At 32.4% G+C, this 22,010-nt stretch overlaps 2 protein-coding genes across 2 annotated transcripts; one reads left to right on the forward strand and one right to left on the reverse strand.

Moving 5' to 3' along the window:
• LOC109344276 (5'-adenylylsulfate reductase-like 4) lies at positions 1,697-4,691 on the forward strand. Its single transcript, XM_019582983.1, has 4 exons — positions 1,697-2,248; positions 3,040-3,227; positions 3,306-3,430; positions 3,911-4,691. Exons 1-4 carry the CDS (start codon positions 2,045-2,047, stop codon positions 4,354-4,356), a joined length of 963 nt encoding a protein of 320 aa, XP_019438528.1. The 5' UTR covers positions 1,697-2,044; the 3' UTR covers positions 4,357-4,691.
• Positions 7,292-9,261, reverse strand: LOC109344277 (transcription factor MYB39-like). The gene is made up of 3 exons (XM_019582984.1): positions 9,114-9,261; positions 8,885-9,014; positions 7,292-8,338 (listed from the first exon to the last, which is right to left on the reverse strand). Exons 1-3 carry the CDS (start codon positions 9,244-9,246, stop codon positions 7,600-7,602), a joined length of 1,002 nt encoding a protein of 333 aa, XP_019438529.1. The 5' UTR covers positions 9,247-9,261; the 3' UTR covers positions 7,292-7,599.

A 22,010-nucleotide genomic window follows, 5' to 3' on the forward strand; every position in this document is an offset into this window, starting at 1 on the left:
ATTTCTACCAAAAAACCATATAATATTATTTTCTTATTTTATCCTTATTATCTTCTTATTTTAAAAGTGTATTTAAAAAATTGAATATCAGACCAATTGAATAAATTCAACCGTAAATTTAGCGCATAAAATTATATTTGAATTTATAAAATACAAACTATACATTACAAACGATAGAAAAGCGGGTTGACATGCACGACAGTGCATGTCACCACGCTAGTTATAATAATGCAAGTATTATATAAGTAAAGAATCAATTTTTTATTATGAAAATGATATATCCTCTTACTAATCATCCTATCTAGAATATGACATATGTCACAAGGAAATTACTTTATTTATTAATGATTGTTTTACAAGTGACACATATCATATTCTCGTTGGTAGAAGAATTAGTATGAGAATTTAGTATAAGGATATATCACTATTAGAAAAAATTTCACGTTTAATAATATAATTATATATTTTATAATTATAATATATATATATATAAATAATTATTAAATGGATAATAAGAAACGTTCAATAATTAAATAATAAAAGTATACAATATATAATTAACAATAAATTTATAATTATGCACCTACGTATGGGCGAATATTATGTTATTTGTATCAACCATAAACTATTATTGCAGGTACTCATTATATGTATTTTTGTGGTTATGTATGAGTTGTATATTTTTGTGATTCCTAAAAGCAAACCAATATATGGTGGACTCATGTTTTTGTGTTTCTATGTGATTTTAATTAATAATTATAATAATATTTTTTCTCTCCACTTTCTTTCTATTTCTTACCATATCAAATAACTAAAAATTCACCATATTTTTCACTCATTTTCTCCTCTTTACTTTTCTTTCCTTAAGTTTTCTTCCCCACACCAAACATAGTGTTAGTAAATAATTTGACTTTAAATAGGTTTGCAAGTTGTAAAATAAAGTTATATGAAGTATGAGTCAAATATTTTCAAGTTAGACATAACTGGACTAACTTATTTTAGCCTATATCCATAATTTATAATTTTTGGGGTTTACACTTATGACCTTTATATAAAATTGATAAATATTAAAAATTTAATGATAAAGATAAATTTATTTTATTTTAGGATGAAAATTAAAATGCAAATATGATGAATGATTAAAATAACGTTTTAATATATTAGTTGAGTAAGTAAAATTATATATCCTGATATTAAAATTTCCTACCACAAAAAATAGATATCTATATCTATACTTCTATACTATATATAAAGTTAAAACATGGCGTAACTTCCACCATGATGTAATTTCCACTTCCTATTTTGCCCTTCACATTATTTAATTTTTACAAAAAAACCATATAATCCTAATTAACCACCCCAATACATTAATTAATCACATCTCTCACCTTAAACTAAACATATCATAAACACACAAAATATAATATAAAGTACACCGAATATAACAAATATATTTTAATTACAAAAAATTAAATATATAAAAATTAAATACATATTACCATACAATATTAACCGGCAGACACGAAGTACCGGTACACACTAGTATGTTATAAAGTGTAGCATGTATTGTTGTGGGCATGAGATGAAATATATAATTACTTTAATAATTTTATTTGAAGAGAATAAATTAAAGGAAAGTCAAAAGAGTGGAAACCAAGGTTAGTGATAGAATAGTTGAAGAGAAAGGTGGTGATGAGTCTATTTCTCTCTCACATATAAAAAGGAAAACGATGATGTTATTGCCACCATTGATCACACCCACCAACTGATTCCTAAAACCCCTTCACCTTCCCTCTCTCCCAATTCCTAAAACCAAGTAACCAACCCAATTCCACTCTCTTTCTAATCTTTTTAAATAAATATCCAAAAAAACAAAACAAAAAACAACATCCAGTAAAATTGAGACACGTCATACCCTTTCATCTCATCTTCAATTCATATCTTTCCCTTGTTATCCCTTTTTTCTCGTCTCGTTTCTCTTCAAATCTCATGCTTTCAAATTAGGGTTTCTAATTATCCATTTCGATTTTTACTCGCGTCGGAGATGAGGGTTTTCGTAACTGAGATCGTGTTCGCCTTGTTGTTATTTGGGATCCTCTCATGCTACGCCGAATCGCATGATGGTAGGGTTTCTATCAACACCGTGTGTCGTAGAGAATCGGTTTTTGATTTTATATTAGGGTTTTCAGATTCAACCTGCTCAATCCCCGATTCCCCTCCATCCTTTCGTTATATTGGTATCACCGAGGTATATCACTCGTTCTTTTTCTTTTAAATTGTCATTTTTTGACTTGGTGTTTTATAATGATAAGTACTTTGGTTTTGTGATTAGGAATTTAGTATCTCTATATGATGAATGAGCATTTTGCATTGATTGGTCCAAATTTGTAGCATGATGCAATTCTGTATTGTCAGAGACAAAAAATGTTCAAAAACGAGCACACCCTCGTTATTCTTGACTCTGTTCAAAAACGTGTTTGTACCTCATTCTCGAGCTGTGGGTACACTGTTTACGCCATTTGACTTTCGGTTCTTTACTCTCAATTAATTGTAAAGTTGCTTATCATAAAATGAATCACGAAGAAAATCAAAGAGAATCATTCTATTGGAAATCACACATCAATATGGTTATTGTTTGATGATAGAAGATTGTAATTCTCATGGAAACTATACGTGTTTAGTGCCACAGTCCTATGTCGTTTGGTTATATGAATAATTGACCATTTACAGTTAAATAGTGGTACAGGCAACCCTCTCCCTTTCAGGATGGAGTTATACTTAGTTATTCTAACATGTATAGTCTATTCGGATGTTAAGCCACCCTTACATATCCACTCCTGCCAATTTCATGCTTTGGATCTCTAGTCCTGGACATGAGAGACGTGTTGAGGGTTAAAAGTTTCACATCAGTTTAGTGCATGATTGTATGAGTTATTGATCATCTATAATGATTTGAGCAGTTCTATCCCCCACAAGCTAGCTTTTGGGATGGAGTTGGGCTCAATTTTTCTGTAACACTGTGCATTCTGTAATATGCAGGGAGATGAGGTTTCTTTCCAGAAGGCACTAAACATGGTTCACAAGAATAAACATGAGTTTATAGCTGTACTTTTTTATGCATCATGGTGCCCTTTCTCTCGTATATTTAGACCAGTTTTCTCAATCATGTCTTCCCTCAGTCCTTCCATTCCACATCTTGCTATTGAAGAATCATCTGTCAGGCCAAGGTTTGTGCTCTCAATCAATGTACATCCTTTCTTTATTTCATTATTTCTTTCAATTTAATACCTGTCCAATTCTTGTAGCACCTTGTCAAAATACGGTGTCCACGGTTTCCCCACTCTATTCCTTTTGAATTCTACCATGCGTTTTCGTTACTACGGATCTCGGACCCTTGGCTCTCTTATAGGTTTCTACAGTGAAGTTGCTGGTAAGGCTCATTGTTTCACCCATTACATTAGGATTCCTTTTTTAATCTTGATATCTTGTAAATATAAATGAATTTAACTGTAAGATCATATGAGATTCTCAGTCCGTTTATAAAGCTTCCAAAAACACCCTAATTGTACGATCACATTGAAATCTATTTTCCAAACATGCCACCCCATTAGAGAAACAAATGGATTTATTCGATGTGGATGAAATATGTTATATTAATTATTTTGTCCATCTGAATGATTCTCTTTAATTTTCCTCGTGATTAATTTTATGATAATATAAAGCAGCTTTATGATTAATTGAGTAAATTTGAATATTTGATTATTGCCATGCTTTGCTGTGCTTTAATTGCTATTATTGTAATTGAGTAGTTACCATGTCTTTTAGATGTCAAAGGGGAAATAGTTGGGCGAGAATTAAAGAGGCTACATGTAATCATGTATTTAGTTCATTGTTTTGGCTGTTATTGTAGGGATCAGGATTGATTCACTTGATCAACTATCCCTTGAGAAAATTGGGCGTCTGTCAGTTCGCGAGAAGAACAGTAACACTGAGCCAGAAAGTTGCCCTTTTTCATGGGCTAGATCTCCAGAAAATTTACTGAGGCAGGAGACGTATTTGGCTCTGGCCACTGCATTTGTGGTTTTGAGACTACTCTACTTATTTTTTCCTACACTGCTTATTTGTATTCAATATACTTGGAGAAGGGTCATCCAAAATGTTAGATTAGGGAGCTTGCTGGAACATCCTTTGGTATATCTGAAACGAATTATACAGTCATTTAAATGTTTGAAAGAGCCATGCAAGAGAAGTAATCTGCAGGAAGGAGCGATGAATGCTAAAGCATGGGCTTCCAAGTCCCTTGCCACTGTTTCAATCGGAGAAGGAAGCACCAGCCGTGGATGCACCAGTAAGTAGATTATACCAACCAGATTGCCCACATGAAGTTGGAAATTTGGATGTACTCTATGAAAGGCTTGGCTGCAAGTTATGTCATCTACTATTTTATCAGGATCATCTTCAAACACCCGAGGCTTATGCCTAGTAAGTTCAATCATCATTTACTGAATGATGATGCATTCCTAGTTTGTCCATATGATTAAGAAAATACTTCATCTAGCGTTTTAGAAAATTGAAACTTCAATGTGTATAGTATAAATGTAGCAAACTTGATATCTGTAATTCTTTGACTTGTAGGTTTACTTTAAAAGGTCAGTGCTGACCATCAGTAATAAATTAATTTTTGTTGGGAATGATTGATTGCTTATACAATTATACATTTATACTGACCACATGCAATGTTCATGTACACTGCATGATCATTTGGAAAACTCTAATATAACAAGATGTAATAATCTGATTTTAGATATCTTATAGAAGCATTTTATACTGAAAACACGTTAATAAAAGCTCTGTTGGAATCCTTTCTGGAAATTTGATTGTAAATGAGCTCAGCTTGCGGTCATGTGCATGTGATTTAGAGTTACAGGTCAAGCTCGTTATTTAATTATTACATACCCCCACTTTGTTGAAAAAATGCCCAATAGTTTTTTACACTGTCTATGCTACACATCATAGATATTAAAATCTTTGCTACAGTTTCATCTTGTACCAATAAATGTTTTTGTTTTCTTGTTGGGCTCATTTATTTAATGTGTACCAAGAAACTGGTGTAAACTGAATCTTGGAAAATCTCTTAAAGGCTCAACTTGGGTACCCTGCCCGTTAGGAAAATAGAATAAAGAAAATAGGCCCCAAGTCTCTCAAATAATATGGTGTACATCCATAGTTGGACCCATCTCTGTCCAAACAATAGCTATTTTACCAATCACTAACTTGAAGGCAGTTGAAACATATACGCTTTCTGCACAAGGTTACATAGTGCAGGTTCCAACTAGTCACACGGTCACAGTTGGCAGAAAAATACCAAAAATTCCCAATCGACAAAACTAATGAAGAAAGATATTTCAGAAGAATTCAATAACAAGCTTGTATCTAGTATATAGTCTGCTATATATGTTTTACGGTCTAGCCCATTAGTAGGCATGCTGCTGCTGAAAGATATCATCACCTGAATTTAACCACAACGCAAGATAAATCGTCTTTACTGTCTCTTTCATTTGTTCACTACCTAAATAGTGGAAGGACGGTACGAAGCACTGAATTCTCACATAATTGGACTATGAGAAGAGTAGATGTATAAAATTTTACTTCCACAAGTGAAGAGAATAGACGTACAAAATCTTATCCTTATAGGCGAAGAGAATAGATGTATAGAACCTTACCCTCATAAAAAAAAGAGTATAAAACCTTATCCACACAAGTAAATTGACTGTTTTAGCTGTGCTTATGCCTCATGAATATGATTGCTCTTCACATCATTTTCTTGGTTGATGCTGCCACTCACAGGACAGCCACCCCTTCCAAATTGTTACAACTATTTTAAAATGTATTTGATATGTATATATTGATAGTATAATTATTTTTTACACTATTAATACATCATTCATATGTTAACAATCATTGATTCTCAAATAAAAGGAATACAAATCAATGATGGAGATGTATTGTAAGTGTAAAAACTTTACACTGACAGTACATAAATATTAAACTTTATTATAATTGACAATACATAAATATTAAATTCTTTTTATAACTAAATGTATTGTGGGTAAAGAACTAATTTCTTCATAGGCTGCCCTAACCAACAAATAACACTCATATATATTAAACCTTAATCTTTCGGTATATTACTAGAGTGGCTTAGTTTATAGGACAAAAATCTTACTTAAGTTAACATAATTGCAGTGACATAAGAATCTTAGATGGCACACAAAGCATACGGTCGGATTAGGTGGTGAATTTTTTCCCATGACTTTTAAATTAAGGGGATCGAGTATGAGAACAAACCTAACCACATCTTAAATTTTTTTCGTTACTTTGATAACAATGACAAACTTTCACCTCAACCAATCAAATTATTAATTACATTTGACAAGAACATAGATCATAAGTCTTAAAAGTTATTTTAGTTTTCTGTCCCAAACTAACCAAATTTTAACAAAAGATATAAATATGTTACCTTTTATTTTTAAAAAGTTTCATTTTATTTATATGATAATATATAATCAGAATAAGATAATGAATGAAACATTGGTGGTTGATATGCTCTCCCTTTTGACAAGGAGTGCAACTCCTCTCCAGTACTGGATTTTAAGGGGAAACAATAATTATAATTTATTTTATTAAAAAATGAGTTAAAATTAGAACTATTAGATTTTTATTTTTATCACGTGTCATAATCTCAACATAACATGGTAATGAACTCTCTAGTAATGGAGAGGATCCAAATTCTTTGACAAGGCACACTCCAAAAAGGTACGGGAGTAATATTTGCAAGCCCAATGGTAGATGTACATTTGTCACATGTGAGCTAATGAGAAGACTTTGTAATTTGAGGTATTATTTTAATAAGGTTTAGCAGTCAACTTCTTGAAGGAAAAGGAATCAAATCTAACTGCCCATGATGGAAATGAAGGACTTGTTTTCCTTTTCAAACAGCCATTTTCCTTCTAGTATTTGCTTATTATGGTTTCAAATTTTTGGCACAACAAGATTTGAAACTCATTAACATGGCTAAGATTTGATCTACAACTCTTCATTAATAAGGCTTAGATAATTGGGAAAAAATCTTCTCCAATATAATTGTATTTAAAAGTAAAAGTGTAATACCATTATATTTAAAGGATAAAAGTATCATATTTTTCTATTTTATAATGTTATTTTTTAGATATTTGCATCTCCTTTATTTGAGAGGTTCCTAACCCTCAAAGTCTTGGGTGCTTATAAAAATAAGAAACTTGTGCAGAGAATGGAGCATAGATAAGATATAAGTGCTCAAGGTATTTCGCTTTATGGTCCGCCTTAGGCTTAACTCATATTTTAAAGCAGTGTCCTGAAGTCATGTACAAAAACATGTATTGTTATACGGGTACGTACATATATATATATATGAAATGAACATACAACATATCTATATAATAGTATATCTACAGTACTGGAGGCTATATATGTATTAATGAAGTGGCATGGAGGTAAAACAACAAGCTGATGAAGGCATAAAACACAGTAACACACCACAATAATACAACCTCTCTGAAATTAAATACTATCATGCATTTTAATGGTGTCCTCAAAAAATAATTCAGGCCAATTATAAGATGATATTCCTCCCCCATAGCTTGAAGTACTGCTACTAGCATCTCCTGGATTGCTAGTAATTGAAGTCCCCATGGCATTTGGAGTAATAGGTGATGGAATAATCCAATTAGTTGAGGCATGATCAAATGTAGTGTGACCCCCTTGACTTATGATTGCATAGTTAGTACCTTGACCTTGCTCATTATTCAAAAATGATTGTGAATTGAAAGAGACTTGTGGGTCTAAAAAGTCATATAGCATATTGTTTTGGTGGTGGAGTGGTTGAGAGCCAAAGCCAGCAATAATCCCATGAGAAAATGAGTTTGGGTTATTATTATTATTATTATTATCCACTTGTGTCAACTCCATAACTGTATTATGCTCTTTCATTGAGAGATTATTTGTAGTTGAGGAATTTGAAGATTGGAGTAAAAAATGAAGGTATTGAAGCTTGGCTAGCTGAACTGCCTCTGCTTGTAACCTAAGAGCATGTTCATCCAATGATTGATTATGATCCATAATGTCTGCCATGTTGGCCAAAGCTAGCAGATATGGCAAGGTGGAAACAAGGTCAGTTCTTGGCTGATGAGTCATTGGATCAAAACCCATTTGAATCAACTTTTTCCTTAAATGAGTGTTCCAGAAATTCTTGATCTCATTATCAGTTCTTCCTGGAAGATGGGTTGCAATTGCTGACCACCTATTACATAAGTGTGTGAGTAAAATCAGAATTAACATTTAAAAATAGATAAATGATTAATATGTACAAAACATAAAGTCCAAGAAAAATATATAGTGTTCTATGAAGGAGTTGATGGAGAATGCATGTTTATGAATAAGGAACCAATTAAGTAAAGATTCAGAGAGGTTGTTAGGAATCACCATGTATAAAATTTATCTAGAAATAGAGTTGGTGAAGAAATAATTTGAAGATACTTTTTTGCTATAATATATTGCTTATGTAATTTTGATTTGAGTGCCTCATACTCTTTTAGTAAATATTTGTTGGTGGTAAAAAAAAATTGTTCCAAGAAAAGAAAACACAATTATATTGGAACTTCTCCTCTACATCCATTAATTCAGCCTCTACCAAAAACAAAAGAAGATTAAGGAAGTCATAACACTTGAAATAATAGTGGAGATAAGAGTTGATTTGGTTAAACATGCAAGTAAACAGAAACCTCTCAAAATACCCTTCCACCCCAACAAAAGAAGAAGAAAAAATAGTATGTAGTATGGAAAGTACTTGTTTCCAAGGATGGAATGGAGATGCAGAATTGTTTGCTCCTCTTCTTTTGAAAACTTTCCCCTCTTGATATCAGGCCTTAAATAGTTGGTCCACCTTAGCCTACAACTTTTCCCACATCTGTTCAGACCTGAAAATTTGCAAGAAAAATATATTATTAGTGAGGAAACAATGAAAAGAGAGAGATCTATAGTTGCTGCAACAATAACAAAAATGCAAATTTATAAACCAGCTAGCTTAGGAAGTGCTCTCCAACTTCCATGACCATGTTCTTGAATGTGGTGGATAAGCTTTTGATCTTCCTCAAGAGTCCAGGGTCCCTTCTTAAGGCCAATCTCATCACAGCATGGTGACCTTCCCATTTATGTAAAGCTATTTTTAATTAGCTTCTTTAGCACCAATTCAAAGTAAGAGCTAGGGCATACTATTTATATATCCAATATCTTTTTGCTTGCTTCTTGTAGTTGACTATGTGTATTATAAAAAAAACATTTTGCATGTTATAATATTATGTTTGGCCACTTTCCATCTTGTGGGTGTTTTAATTTTTACCTGATTGTGGTTGTAATATTGTGATTTTGGATCTGCCCAACAACAATTTTAGCCTATCAATTATGGTTTCCTACGATATTCTATAATTGTTGTAACCACAATTTAAAACTTACCACAAAATATCTCATGCTTGACAAGTATACCCTTCTATATATGAAGACATAATGCACTAATGGACTAATGGTCCTATATAAAAATGATAATAACCATAATTATCAATAAGTTTCAGCATACATACAGTTGGTAGATAAAGAACTAATCAATCCGATACAACGAAAATGCTGAGAAAGAGAAAATAATTTTTCTTTTTTTAATTCTTGCCCAACTCTTAGTTAGTTTTTTCCATTAGAAAATAATTAGTCATCTGATGCAGATGAAAAAAATATTTATTCAGGCTTTCTAAATAAAATATTGGATATCAATAACATATTAAATTCAATTAAATATATTGATTAAATGCCCTACTAATTGATTTAAGTGTATTTTTTGATTTACAGCAAAGATACCATTTTTAATACTCTCACCTATGACTTATGACATTCATCTAATCTAACAAATAAAAAAGGTAGTTAATCTTAGAGATCACAAAATTGTACCAAGGTTTCCTTAATAAAATGTGAGAAATTAATTAGAAGAATGATCATATAATCAGAGAGACAAGTTCTTAATTTTTGTCTGAGTTTGGATTAATGAGTATGATACATACTAATTTCATTAACATGTGGCGAATGAATGCTTGTTGGAGGAACCCTCCCATGTACGAAAAAGAGGTGGTTGTTTCCCTCTTTCGTCATTGTTTGCATGGCATCAATGACTAACGTCCTCTCTTCTTGGATTTCCATGCCCCATTAGCCCCACATGGAATCATTCACTCAACAATGAAATATACTATCACTACTACTTTGTATATAGACATATCAAACAACTATATTTAAGTTACTCGCTTATACATTATAATAATACCCTACTTAGATCAAATATGATATCCTACATTATATTTAAGGTGCTTGAATACATTGAAATAATGCACAATGTTTTTACATATAAATGTATGTGCATATAATTAAGTGGACCTTCTCAAATTAAAAAGGAAGACGTAATCAATTGTTATGATCCTGGCGTTTCATTTTTTATATCAAAAGTAACACCTTTAAAATGGAAATGTATTACTAATAATTTAATGAAGAATATAATTGAAGGATATAACATATAGACTAATTCCTAAAATCTTCATTATTAATTCATCTGTTTATGTATTTTTTTAAGCGTCGATATACTTCATTTTTAGTATTTATTATTCTTGTGGCTTTCAAAACAATTTAAATTATACCCACCTTTTAGTAAAATGGACATTAAGAAATGAGTGAAAGTTTTTTAAATTTACTTCTCATCACAATCATTAATTCTATGAATATCTAATGATTTAAATCTATTTACTAATTGAAATCAATGGATCTCTCTTCTTAAAAATAGGATCACATGGGTATATAATTATTGGCTTAATCTGGTTTTATTACATCTACGTTGTGATCATCACTATATTCAGCAGGTACACACATTCAACCAAACGTTACTTACACCTATATCTGTGTTTCTTCTAGGTCAAGTTGGCATGTAAAATATTGAACCACGTTACATAACTTTAACTGAATATCTAAACAGGTAAACGAAAAAATCTATCCAAAGTTGTTGAAAAAAGATACAAGTATATATATATATATAATTTAATTATACCAGTGAGTGAATGCCTCGAGGTGAAACAAGTGAGGACAAACCCAAGGCATGGTAAAGATAGTTCATTTGTCTGAAAAGAAAATCAAGGATGTGACTTATTTTGACTCTGTAGGGTGGTACAATAATTAGAGACGTGAAGGAGAATTTTGTGCAGCAAACTCCCAAGTCTACATCAATTTTATTGTTAAAGCTTAAGACATTATTCTTTGCACAGTTGAGAAACCTTCAATGGTGTTTGTTGGTGGTTTGTCCTCATGCACCTTGTTCTGTTGCAATTTTTCTAGTAATGGTATATACTCTTGCATTTTAAATACAGTACAAAGTAGAAGGTATAAGTCAAGTTTCCAGATGTTTCTAAAATGGCAAGCATTATTTGGCTAAACCTAACTAGTTCCCCTATGTACTAAAAAAAAACTAATTCCCTGCCATTTTTTATAGACAAATGTTAATATATTAGTGAGTGAGACTTGAACTTTTAATCTTTTTATCAATTTATTTTGTAAACCCTTCACCCTAATCACCTTATGGTCGTGTATCAGACCCATAAGGCTTTAATATAGTTAGGACAATTTCAACAGTTTAATTTGTGTGTAATACCAGCATTAAAGTCAGTAAATCACCCAACTTTTATTTAAAAAATAATGTAACAAATTTTTAACGCATAAACGGTATAATTATTTTATTTTCTCAACCTTTTAAATTCTCCTATTATACAAAGAGACCAACTAGTATTTTCAGAAACCTTAAAACATTTAGTTTGATACAGGTATAGGATTTTTATATCTCTACCACTACTACAAAAATGTTGCCTAGTGTTGCTTCATACATAAGTCACATATTTTCAAACCTAAGTTTCACTCAAATAATTATTAATTTAACAGCAAAAGGGTTAATGAGAGAGACCATTTTTTCTTCCTTAACGTATTTTTCCTTCTACTGGTTTCTTGTGTGTGTCATAAACCTCATTGTCTTTTACTTCCTTCCTAATTAATTGCATTTGTTAGTGAACGATTCATACACTCAAAGGCTTTGGTCTTTCAGCCAGTGAAACTTGTCTGGGACCATTGTATGCTCTAATGAGAATTGAAGGGGTCAGTGATGTAAGATAAACTTTATAGTTTCAACATAAAGTCATCTTTGATTTCAGTGTCAGCTAAACAACTAATTTGCTTGCTCTAATGGGTTTCTACCCAATACATGAATAATAAGTTAAAACATACTTCCAAAGTCACCTACTTACTTTGTACATTGGTGTCTATGCAAAAATGATCTGTTGTCTCAAAATCTGTTATGTAACAATCAGAATGAAACAAAAATTGAAAAAATATTAAATGTTTAATTTTTGTAATTAACATAATATGTTTTTATTAATACATAATAAACTTTAAGATATACTTTAAGATAATAGATCATTGTTAATATATATGTCCCCTGCATAGGGCATTCTATACTGGCTTGAAAGACATTCTTCCATCACTGAATTCAAACTTAGCATCTCTTTCCTTCTAATAATATAATTCTTTCCTTCTAATAATATAATTCACAGGCTATGGTGGGCCAATTTAAGTAATAGCCTCCTTCGAAGGCAAATTTACTTTATGGAGGCAACTTGACTGAAATATTACAATTTTGATGCACCTTTAAAATTATTTACTAAATTAGTGCATTATTTAAAAACTAGGTAATTAGATTGCTGAGTTTTTTATTTTTTTTCTATTGCAAACATAACTCGACAACTTGTTGTGTAGAGTTTTGAATTATATTCATATTATATGAAACTAGTGACTATATTAGGAGTTTTCACTTTTTATTTTATTTTTTTTAATAATTTCGTTTATATTTAGTAGTACAAATGGAGTTTTTCAACAAAAATTTAATTCTCTTCCCGGGCCGCACGTTTTACTCCAAATGGAATTTTATAAGTTTTGTATTTTTTTTCTAATTTTTGTTCCTCTCAAACATGCAATAAGATTGGAGTTTTTGGACTTAAAGAAAAGTTGACAAAAAAAATTAAAGAAAATTAACATCAATCTACATGTCAACTGATTCATACTTTCTCAACAGTGGTACTCGTAGTATATGCATTAGTACTTACAAGGGACTAAAGTAGTTGAAGGAGCATACTGATCACAAAATTAGGAATAAATAATATAATTAAATAAAAAATAAATTTTAAAGGATAATAAGATGTACATGTTGGAATGGTAAGATTTTATTTTTTATTTAATTATTCCTAATTTTGTTTATATATTTTTTTCAGTACAATTTGCAAAAAGAATTTATGATCAGAGTGCTTCTTCAACTCCTTTAGTCCCGTGTAAGTACTACTGCATATACCGCGAGTACCACTGTTGAGAAAGTATGAACCAGTTAACATGTATATTGATGTTAATTTTCTTTAATTATTTTTGTCAATCTTCTTTAAGTCAAAAAACCCCATCTTATTGCATGTGAGAGAGGAATAAAAATTAGAATTGTTTTTACAAAACTTAAAACACTCCATTTGGACTAAAAATTGCAGCCTCGGAAAATAATTAATTTTTGTTGTTGAAAAACTTCATTTGTACCGCCGAGTGTAAATGAAATTATTAAAAAATAAAATAAAAAGTGAAAACTCTTATAGCAGTCACGAGTTTGATATAATCCAAAACTCTATACTGCAGTTGCCGAGTTATGTTTGCAATAGAAAAAAAATAAGAAATTCGACAATCTAGTTGTCGAGTTTTTAAAAAATGCACTAGTTTAGTAAATAAGTTTAAAGGTGCACCAAGACCGTAATATTTCAGTCAAGGTGTACCAACAAAGTAAATTTGTACAGTTCCAAATTCAAATCCTACTAATATGCCCATACCATTATTAAAAAAAACATTATGCATAAACCTTTCTAACAAATATAAAAGCTTAAAAAGGCTACGCTAGATCTTAGGATGATTAAAACTAAAATATTAAGGGTTTGATTCTTAGAAGTGATACTTCTTGAGGAGAGTTATATATCTGAAATGAATTAATTCCTTACCTAAAAAGTGAAAGATACTCTTAGCAGTAACAAATAAAATATAAAAACTTAAATTTAATATGAGTTTTAGTATGATAATATTTAGGTAAAAAAGTATTTTTGGTCCCTTATATTATTTCCAAAATTTGGCCACTCAACTTTTTATTCTCACTTTGATCCCTCAAATTTGTTTATGTTCTCAAGTTAGCTCTTCTATTAGTCATTTTATAACACTGTCACCTAATAGTGTTTGTTTCTTTTTGATGTGTCATCAAACCATGATGTTGTTACCATAACTTGCAACAATTATAAATGACATGAAATAATACTTACTGACTGAGTCACGACTAGATCACTCTCTTTAAAATGTTTTGTGGCACTACTCAAAATGTGCAAGAAAACTATCAACCATGCCGTCCCTAGGATAAAGCAGTTCAGATAACTGTTATTAAATTCTTACTACACTATAAGAACCGATCTCGAATACACCCACCATAATATGGCTATCAGTGCCAATGCTCGGAATGTCCACGATATGGCTACTCGTGCCAATTCTTTTCCCACAATCTGACTATCAGTGCCAGTTCTAGAAATGCTCACAATATGGTTACTCGTGTCAATTTTTTTCCTCAATACAGAATATTAGTGTTAGTTCTCGAAATTATCACAATATGAATGTCTATGCCAATTCTTAGTGTCACTGAAAGAAAGTGAGATAAGTTTGCCGGAAATGCGTCGGCAGAAAATACAAGGAGAAAAAAAAAGTTGAATGAAAACGAATAGGCAATAAAATATGAAGGGATGAGACTTCTATTTATAACATGAGATTTTGTGCAAATTCTCCATCTCTCCTATGTGAGACTTGAGAGTTGTTTTTTTTTTCAAAACTCTTCCATGCAAGACTTCGGAGTTTTTTAAATTTTACACCAAATGTTTCCACTAATGGCTTCCAACAAACCAAGTTCCAACACATGGTCGTTTTACTCGTCATTATTGTACTCTTCATTGCCATTATTAAAACAACATTGTTTTGGTCTTCTTCTCCACGAGATCTTCATATGTCTTGATGCTCTTCCAGGATAATGAAGGTCGAATCCATCATCACAGCCCTAAGACCCTCAATCAATCCATTTTTCTGGTGATCTAAAACTGATGATGGAAAATTCAACATAATAACAATGAAAACTCTAACAGAGTATATACAATAGATAATAATTTCTCCAACTTGCTAGAATCTATGAGGAACAATATCAAATAATGCACTAACACACAAGGGACACCAGAATTTTAGCGTGGAAAACCTTCCCAATGTGAGAAGTAAAAACCATAGGCACAAGTCAGTCAATCAAGCTCCATTATAATCAAAATAGGAATACAAGAGTTTCTCCAAAATACAGCACAAAATGTGCTCAACAATACGCATATAACAGAGCAACAAGCTTGAAAATGAGAACAAGAAAAACCAGAAAAACAACTACTGTAATAGCTCGTTTTCTACCACCTCGGATGTCGGCTCACTGATCCAACCGTTCAAAATGAAGTACTATAAGTTGTGAACCTGCTGTCCAAATTTCAGCCCGATCCAACGATGAAAGAAGACGCAATCACAAATTTCTCACGGCTTCTCGGAGTTCCTACGGGTTGAGTTTTCTTATCTTCTCTCACACTTTTCAATTGCCTCTTTTTGCATAAATTGCCTTCACACCCTTGCCACAACTGACCCCTATTTATTAGATTAAGTGAGACAAGTGGACTTTGCCCAATTGGGTCTTTCTCCATATAGGAAGGGAGCCCAAACCCAACAAATCCCCCCTCACAACTGTGTGGAGAGAATCATCAAATCAGCAATCTCACAAGAAGTTTCAAACTTCCACCCTGATAAGGCCTTAGGCATCGTATCAGTACCATTATCATCTGTACGAACCTTATCCAATTCTAACAACCTAGCATCCAAAGCACCACGTATCCAATGATACCTCACATCAATGTGTTTGGACCTAGAATGAAAAGTTGAATTCTTCCCAAGATGAATTGCACTTTGACTATCACAAAATAACAAGTATTTGTCTTGGACAAAACCAAGTTCCTACAAGAATTTCTTCACTCAAAGCAAATCTTTGCATGCTTCTGTAATGGCAATGAACTCTGCCTTAGTAGTGGACAATGTAATGCACATTTGCAACCTAGATTGTCATGCCACAACTCCTCCTGCAAACTTAATCAAGTAGCTTGAAGTGGAATTTCTGGAATCAATGTCTCCAACCATATCAGAATCAGTATAGCCCACAAGAGTAGGTTTATCACCTCCAAAACAAAGCCTCAAACTACCAGTACCACAAAGATACCTCAAAATCCATTTCATAGCATTCGAATGCTCTCTACCTATATTTGACAGAAATCTACTAACTGTACCAACAACATGTGCAATATCTGGTCTTGTACACACCTTTGTGTACATCAATCTGCCTACAGTAGATGCATAAGGAACACATTGCATATCTGATTTTTCAGATTCATTTGAAGGATATTGTTTAGAACTCAAACTTCTTGTACCATTGTCGTGGAGCTTGCTTCAAACCATATAAACTTTTTTTCAGTTTACACACATAGTCTTTTTTCCCTTCAACAAGAACACCATCAGATTGCTTATGATAAATCTCTTCCTTCAAATCACCATGAAGGAAAATAGTTTTTACATCCATTTGTTCTACCTCCAAATCAAGAGTAGCAGCCAAACTCAATACAATTCTAATGGATGACATCTTTACCACGGGAGAAAAAATCTTACTAAAATCAACAACCTTTTCTACCTGAAACCTTTAACTACCAATCTAGCTTTATACATTGGAGATGTAGAATTATTTTCTTGCTTCACCCTTAAATCCACTTGTTTTCCAAAACTTTCTTCCCTTTTGGAAATTTGACCAATTCAAAAGTGTAATTATCATGCAAGGACTTCATTTCCTCTTGCATTGCATCCAACCACTTCTTCTTTTCTTCATTCTCCATGGCCTCATGATAATACTCAGGTTCTCCTCCATCTATCACAACAACATAGTCATTAGAAGGATACCTGGTATATGGTTTCCTCTGCCTATTAGACATTCGAAGTTGAACTTGAGGTTGTTCAGGAGCATCACCAAGATTCTCATCTTGTGATATCTCATGTTCATCTTCACCAATATCAATGGGAAAAGTTAACTCATATTCAAGCTGTTGCTCACCAACATAATCATGTTGCTCACCAACATAATCATGTTGCTCACCAACATAATCATGTTGCTCACCAACATAATCATGTTGCTCACCAACATAATCATGTTGCTCACCATTTTGAAAGTTATTCTCAATTGTATCCAAATCATGTACAAGCGTCCAAATGGATTAATATCAGAGAATCTACTATCTTCCTCGGGTGTGGTCTTCTTCATCTTATCAATGTCTTCAATGGTTTAATCTTCCATGAACTTCACATCATGGCTTCTAAAAACCTTTTTCTCAATAGGATCATACAACCTATAGCCAAATTCATCTCCACCATAACCAATAAAGATGCACTGCCTTGTCTTAACATCCAACTTGGATATTTCATCCTTTGGAACATGCACAAATGTCTTGCAACTAAAGACTCGCAAATGATCATACCTGACATTCCTTCCAAACCAAATCTTGTCTGGCACCTCAACATTCAGAGCAACTACAGGACTAAGATTAATAACATGCATTGTCGTGTATAAAGCCTCACCCCAGAAATGTTTAGGTAATTTTGCTTTAGAAAGCATGCACCTAATCTTTCAACCAAAGTTCTGTTCATCCTCTCTGCTAAGCCATTAAGCTGAGGAGTCTTAGGAGGAGTCTTTTCATGTCTAATACCTTGCTGCTTGCAGCAAATATCAAATAGTCCATAATACTCACCATCATTGTAGTACGAATGCATTCCAGCTTCTTGCTAGAATGTCTCTCAACCAAAACATGGAATTGTTTGAACTTTTCACGCACTTGGTCCTCTGTCTTCAAAGCATAGACCCAAAGCTTCCTTGAACAATCATCAATAAAAGTAACAAAGTAAAGTGCACCACCAAATGACTTTACCTTCAATGGACCACAAACATCATAATGCACCAATTCAAGCAACTCTGAATTCCTCGAAGGGGGATGCTTCTTAAAGGATACTCTAGTCTGATTATCAGCCATGCAATGAGAACATTTCTCCAACTCTGTACTCTTCAATCCTGGAAGTACATCCTTTTTGGCTAAAAAATTCAACCATTTTTCACTAATATGACTGAGTCTGTGGTGCCACAAAGAAGCTTCCATATCCATGACATTTACACTTTCTGTAGCAACCAAAGCTTTTGTCCAATGCAGTTTAGAAAATTTCTCCCCTCTGGCCACAACCAAGTTACCTCTAGCGAGTTTCCATTTTCTAGAACTCAAGTGATTATCATAACCACCACCATCAAGCATCTGCATAGAGATCAAATTGAAATGAACATCTGGAGCATGTTTAACTCCTCTCAGCAACAACTGCACTCCCATGTTGGTATGCAAACAAATATCACTAATACCAACTACCTTTGACATACCATCATTATCCATCTTTAACACTCCAAAATCACTAGAAGTGTAAGATGTGAAGTACTCATTCCTTGGTGTAACATGCAGTGTAGCACCACTATCAATTATCCATATACTCTCATCTGATACAAGATTAACCAAATCACGGCCACGAAGAATAATAAGATCATCACAAGTAGCAGTAGTAACATGATCATCATCACTATCACCATGATTCTTCTCGTTCTGTTTGTCCTTCTTTTCTTTGTTCTCCCTTTTCCATTGAAAACAATTCTTCTCTATATGATATGCTTTGTGACAATAGTGACATTCCACATTCTTGTATCCGAACTTGGATTTACTTGTACCCTTTTCTCTATCACCTTTGGGTTCCTTTCTATGACTTTTCCCCCTGTTTTCAGTGACAAACACCTCAGAATGAGATGAAGTACTATGTGCCTTCCTTCTCATCTCCTCATTAAGAATACTTCCCTCTTTATACTCTCCAAAGATACAATACCATCAGGGGTAGAATTTGTAATTGAAACTCAAAATGTTTCCCAAGAATCTGGTAGAGTATTCAGTAGCGATAGTCCTAACACTTCATCAACAAACTTGATACCCATTCCTAATAATTGGCCAAGGACCCCTTGAAAATCATTCAAGTGATCTAAAATAGAAGCTCCCTCCTTGTACATCAAATTCATCAAGGAATTGAACAAGTATAATTTATTATTCCCTGATTTAGAAGCATAAAATGATTCAATTTTATTCCATAATTTTTTTGCATTTTCCTCATTAGCAATGTGACTGTAGACATTGCCTTCTACATATTGCCGAATGAAACCACAAACTTGTTGATGTTTGAAACTCTAATCCTCATCAGACTTGGACTCTGACTTCTCAATAACAAACACACGAATATGCAATTTCTTCACAAATAATAAATCTTTCAAGTTTCTTTTCCACAAGTGATAGTTAGTGTCATTCAAACATATTATTTTATGTGTATTTGCCTTCATCATTCAAGGAAGTCAAATAACCTCAAACTCCAAAGAGCTCTGATGTCACTCTGATGGGAAATTCAACACAATAACAATAAAAACTCTAACAGAGTATATGCAGCGGATAATAATTTCCCCAACAGTAACACACAAGGGACCAGAATTTTAACATGGAAAATCTTTCCAACGTGAGAAGTAAAAAGCACAGGCACAAGCCAGTCAATCAAGCTCCACTATAATCAAAATTTGAATACAAGAGTGTCTCCAAAATACAGCACAAAATATGCTCAACAATACGACATATAACAGAGCAACAAGCTTGAAAATGAGAATAAGAAAAACCAGAAAAAAAACCATAAAAGAGCTGCTGTAATAAATCATTTTCTACCACCTCGGACGTCATCTCACCGATCCAACGGTTCTGAATGAATTACTATAAGCTGTGAACCTGCTGCCCAAATTTCAGCCCGATCCAAAGGTGAACGAAGACGCAGTCGCGAATTTCCCACGGCTGCTCGGAGTTCCTGCGTGTTGAGTTTTCTTATCTTCTCTTACATTTTTCAATTGCCTCTTTTTGCATAAATTTCATTCACACCCTTGCCACATCTGATCCTTATCTATTAGATTAAGTGGGATAAGTGAGTTTTACCCAACTGAGTCTTTCTTCATATAGGAAGAGGGTCCAAACCCAACAACTAAGGCCATGGCTTTGGTGGCTGAGATCTTTAACTTTTTGTACAAAGTCATTTTAATGTTGGTGTTGCAAAGAAGAAGAAGATATGGAGAAAATGACCCATAACGATGCCATTTTGAGGCCAAAATGACAATTTTACAAAATTGAATGAGAGAAGGACTACCATAAGTGCACAAACAAAATTGAGAGACTAAAGTGAGAAAAAGATTTGAAGCCAAAGTGAGAAAATAAAACAGGACCAAAATAGGAGCTTTTCCTAAAATTTAAACACAATCAGCAAAAATGAAAGGAAGATGCTAATATTTCCCTTTACATAAAATAAATTAGTTTTTTTATAAAATATAAATCATCATTTTTTAATATAATTAGGTAAAAAATGTTACTAAATATTGATGTAGCAAATTTAATTAAAAAATAATAACAATAATTTAAAAGCATAATTAAATAATAAAAATTATAAAGGTGATTAGGTGACTGATGATAAATATGGTAGGAGAAATGAAGTTTCACTCTCTTGAGGTGGATAGGTGAATGATGATAAATATTAAACTCCCTCTAAAGATTGGAGGATATGATGCAATCAATATTATCATTTCTTTCTCCTGAGATGTGGTAACAGTCTAGTAGATATAGGATATTCACTTAACTCTCTTGAGGTAAAGATGGCATATTACAATCAGATACTGTTTCTTATCTTTGAATCTTTTACTAAACAAAAATCACCCCAATTGCAAAAATATTTTTTCCTAAAAACTTCATTTTCTATTGCACATTGAGATATATATGTGGAAGAAAAACTATTGTGAGATATAAAAAAAATATTTTTATCCCTTATAATAATTAAATAATAATAAATATTGAAACAAATATATAACATAAAATAATTCATTCAATTAGTAATAGTATCATCTTAATATAGATATAAAAGGGGTACTAACACATTCCTTAATTTGTAATTTTACCAATGCATTTTAAAATTAGATATAAAATAGTTTTTCTATATGCTTACTACAAAAAATATAGTAGCAACTCTACATTATGTGGAAGAAGGAGAAGTCTCTTGTCTCTCTCCTTTTGAAATCAGTATTCAACCAAAAATCAAAGTAGAATGTAGTCGAAATCCAGACTTTAGCATTGTCGAAGCTTGTCTTCAACCTTGATACTTATTCAAATGTTGACATTTTATTCTTATTCACATCTCCATCTAATAACCACTAAAAACTCCAACACTTAATCCCATTCAGCTTTTGGTTACTATGAAGAGAAAGACAACCTTATTTTCAATTATGGTAAACACCATAAGTGACAAATGTTGATATATATGTCAGCCTTGACGTTGATTTCTTCTATACTTATATTAGCAATCAAATTTAGTAACTTTTCATCTTAACCTACATGTAATTTATATATAGATTACACAAAAATATATTATGAAAATCAAATTGAAAATATTTGATGTCCTCAATTTAAAAAATGAATTGTAAAAAAAGTACACTAGATGAACATTCCCAACCAAGCCGAGCCATGAAACAAACATTAAATGTAGCATCAGTAGGGACAGTTGGGGAGGTTGGCATTTATAGCTCACAC

The sequence above is a fragment of the Lupinus angustifolius genome, chromosome LG03 (genome assembly GCF_001865875.1).
Source record: "Lupinus angustifolius cultivar Tanjil chromosome LG03, LupAngTanjil_v1.0, whole genome shotgun sequence".
Taxonomy (NCBI): domain Eukaryota; kingdom Viridiplantae; phylum Streptophyta; class Magnoliopsida; order Fabales; family Fabaceae; genus Lupinus; species Lupinus angustifolius.

Coding starts and splice junctions, on each gene's coding strand:
- LOC109344276 (XM_019582983.1), top strand. CDS start 2,045: ATGAGGGTTTTCGTAACTGAGATCGTGTTCGCCTTGTTGTTATTTGGG. Junction 3,228..3,305: donor GAATCATCTGTCAGGCCAAG/GTTTGTGCTCTC, acceptor CAATTCTTGTAG/CACCTTGTCAAAATACGGTG. Junction 3,431..3,910: donor TTTCTACAGTGAAGTTGCTG/GTAAGGCTCATT, acceptor CTGTTATTGTAG/GGATCAGGATTGATTCACTT.
- LOC109344277 (XM_019582984.1), bottom strand. CDS start 9,246: ATGGGAAGGTCACCATGCTGTGATGAGATTGGCCTTAAGAAGGGACCC. Junction 9,015..9,113: donor AGCACTTCCTAAGCTAGCTG/GTTTATAAATTT, acceptor GCAAATTTTCAG/GTCTGAACAGATGTGGGAAA. Junction 8,339..8,884: donor CATTCCATCCTTGGAAACAA/GTACTTTCCATA, acceptor CTTATGTAATAG/GTGGTCAGCAATTGCAACCC.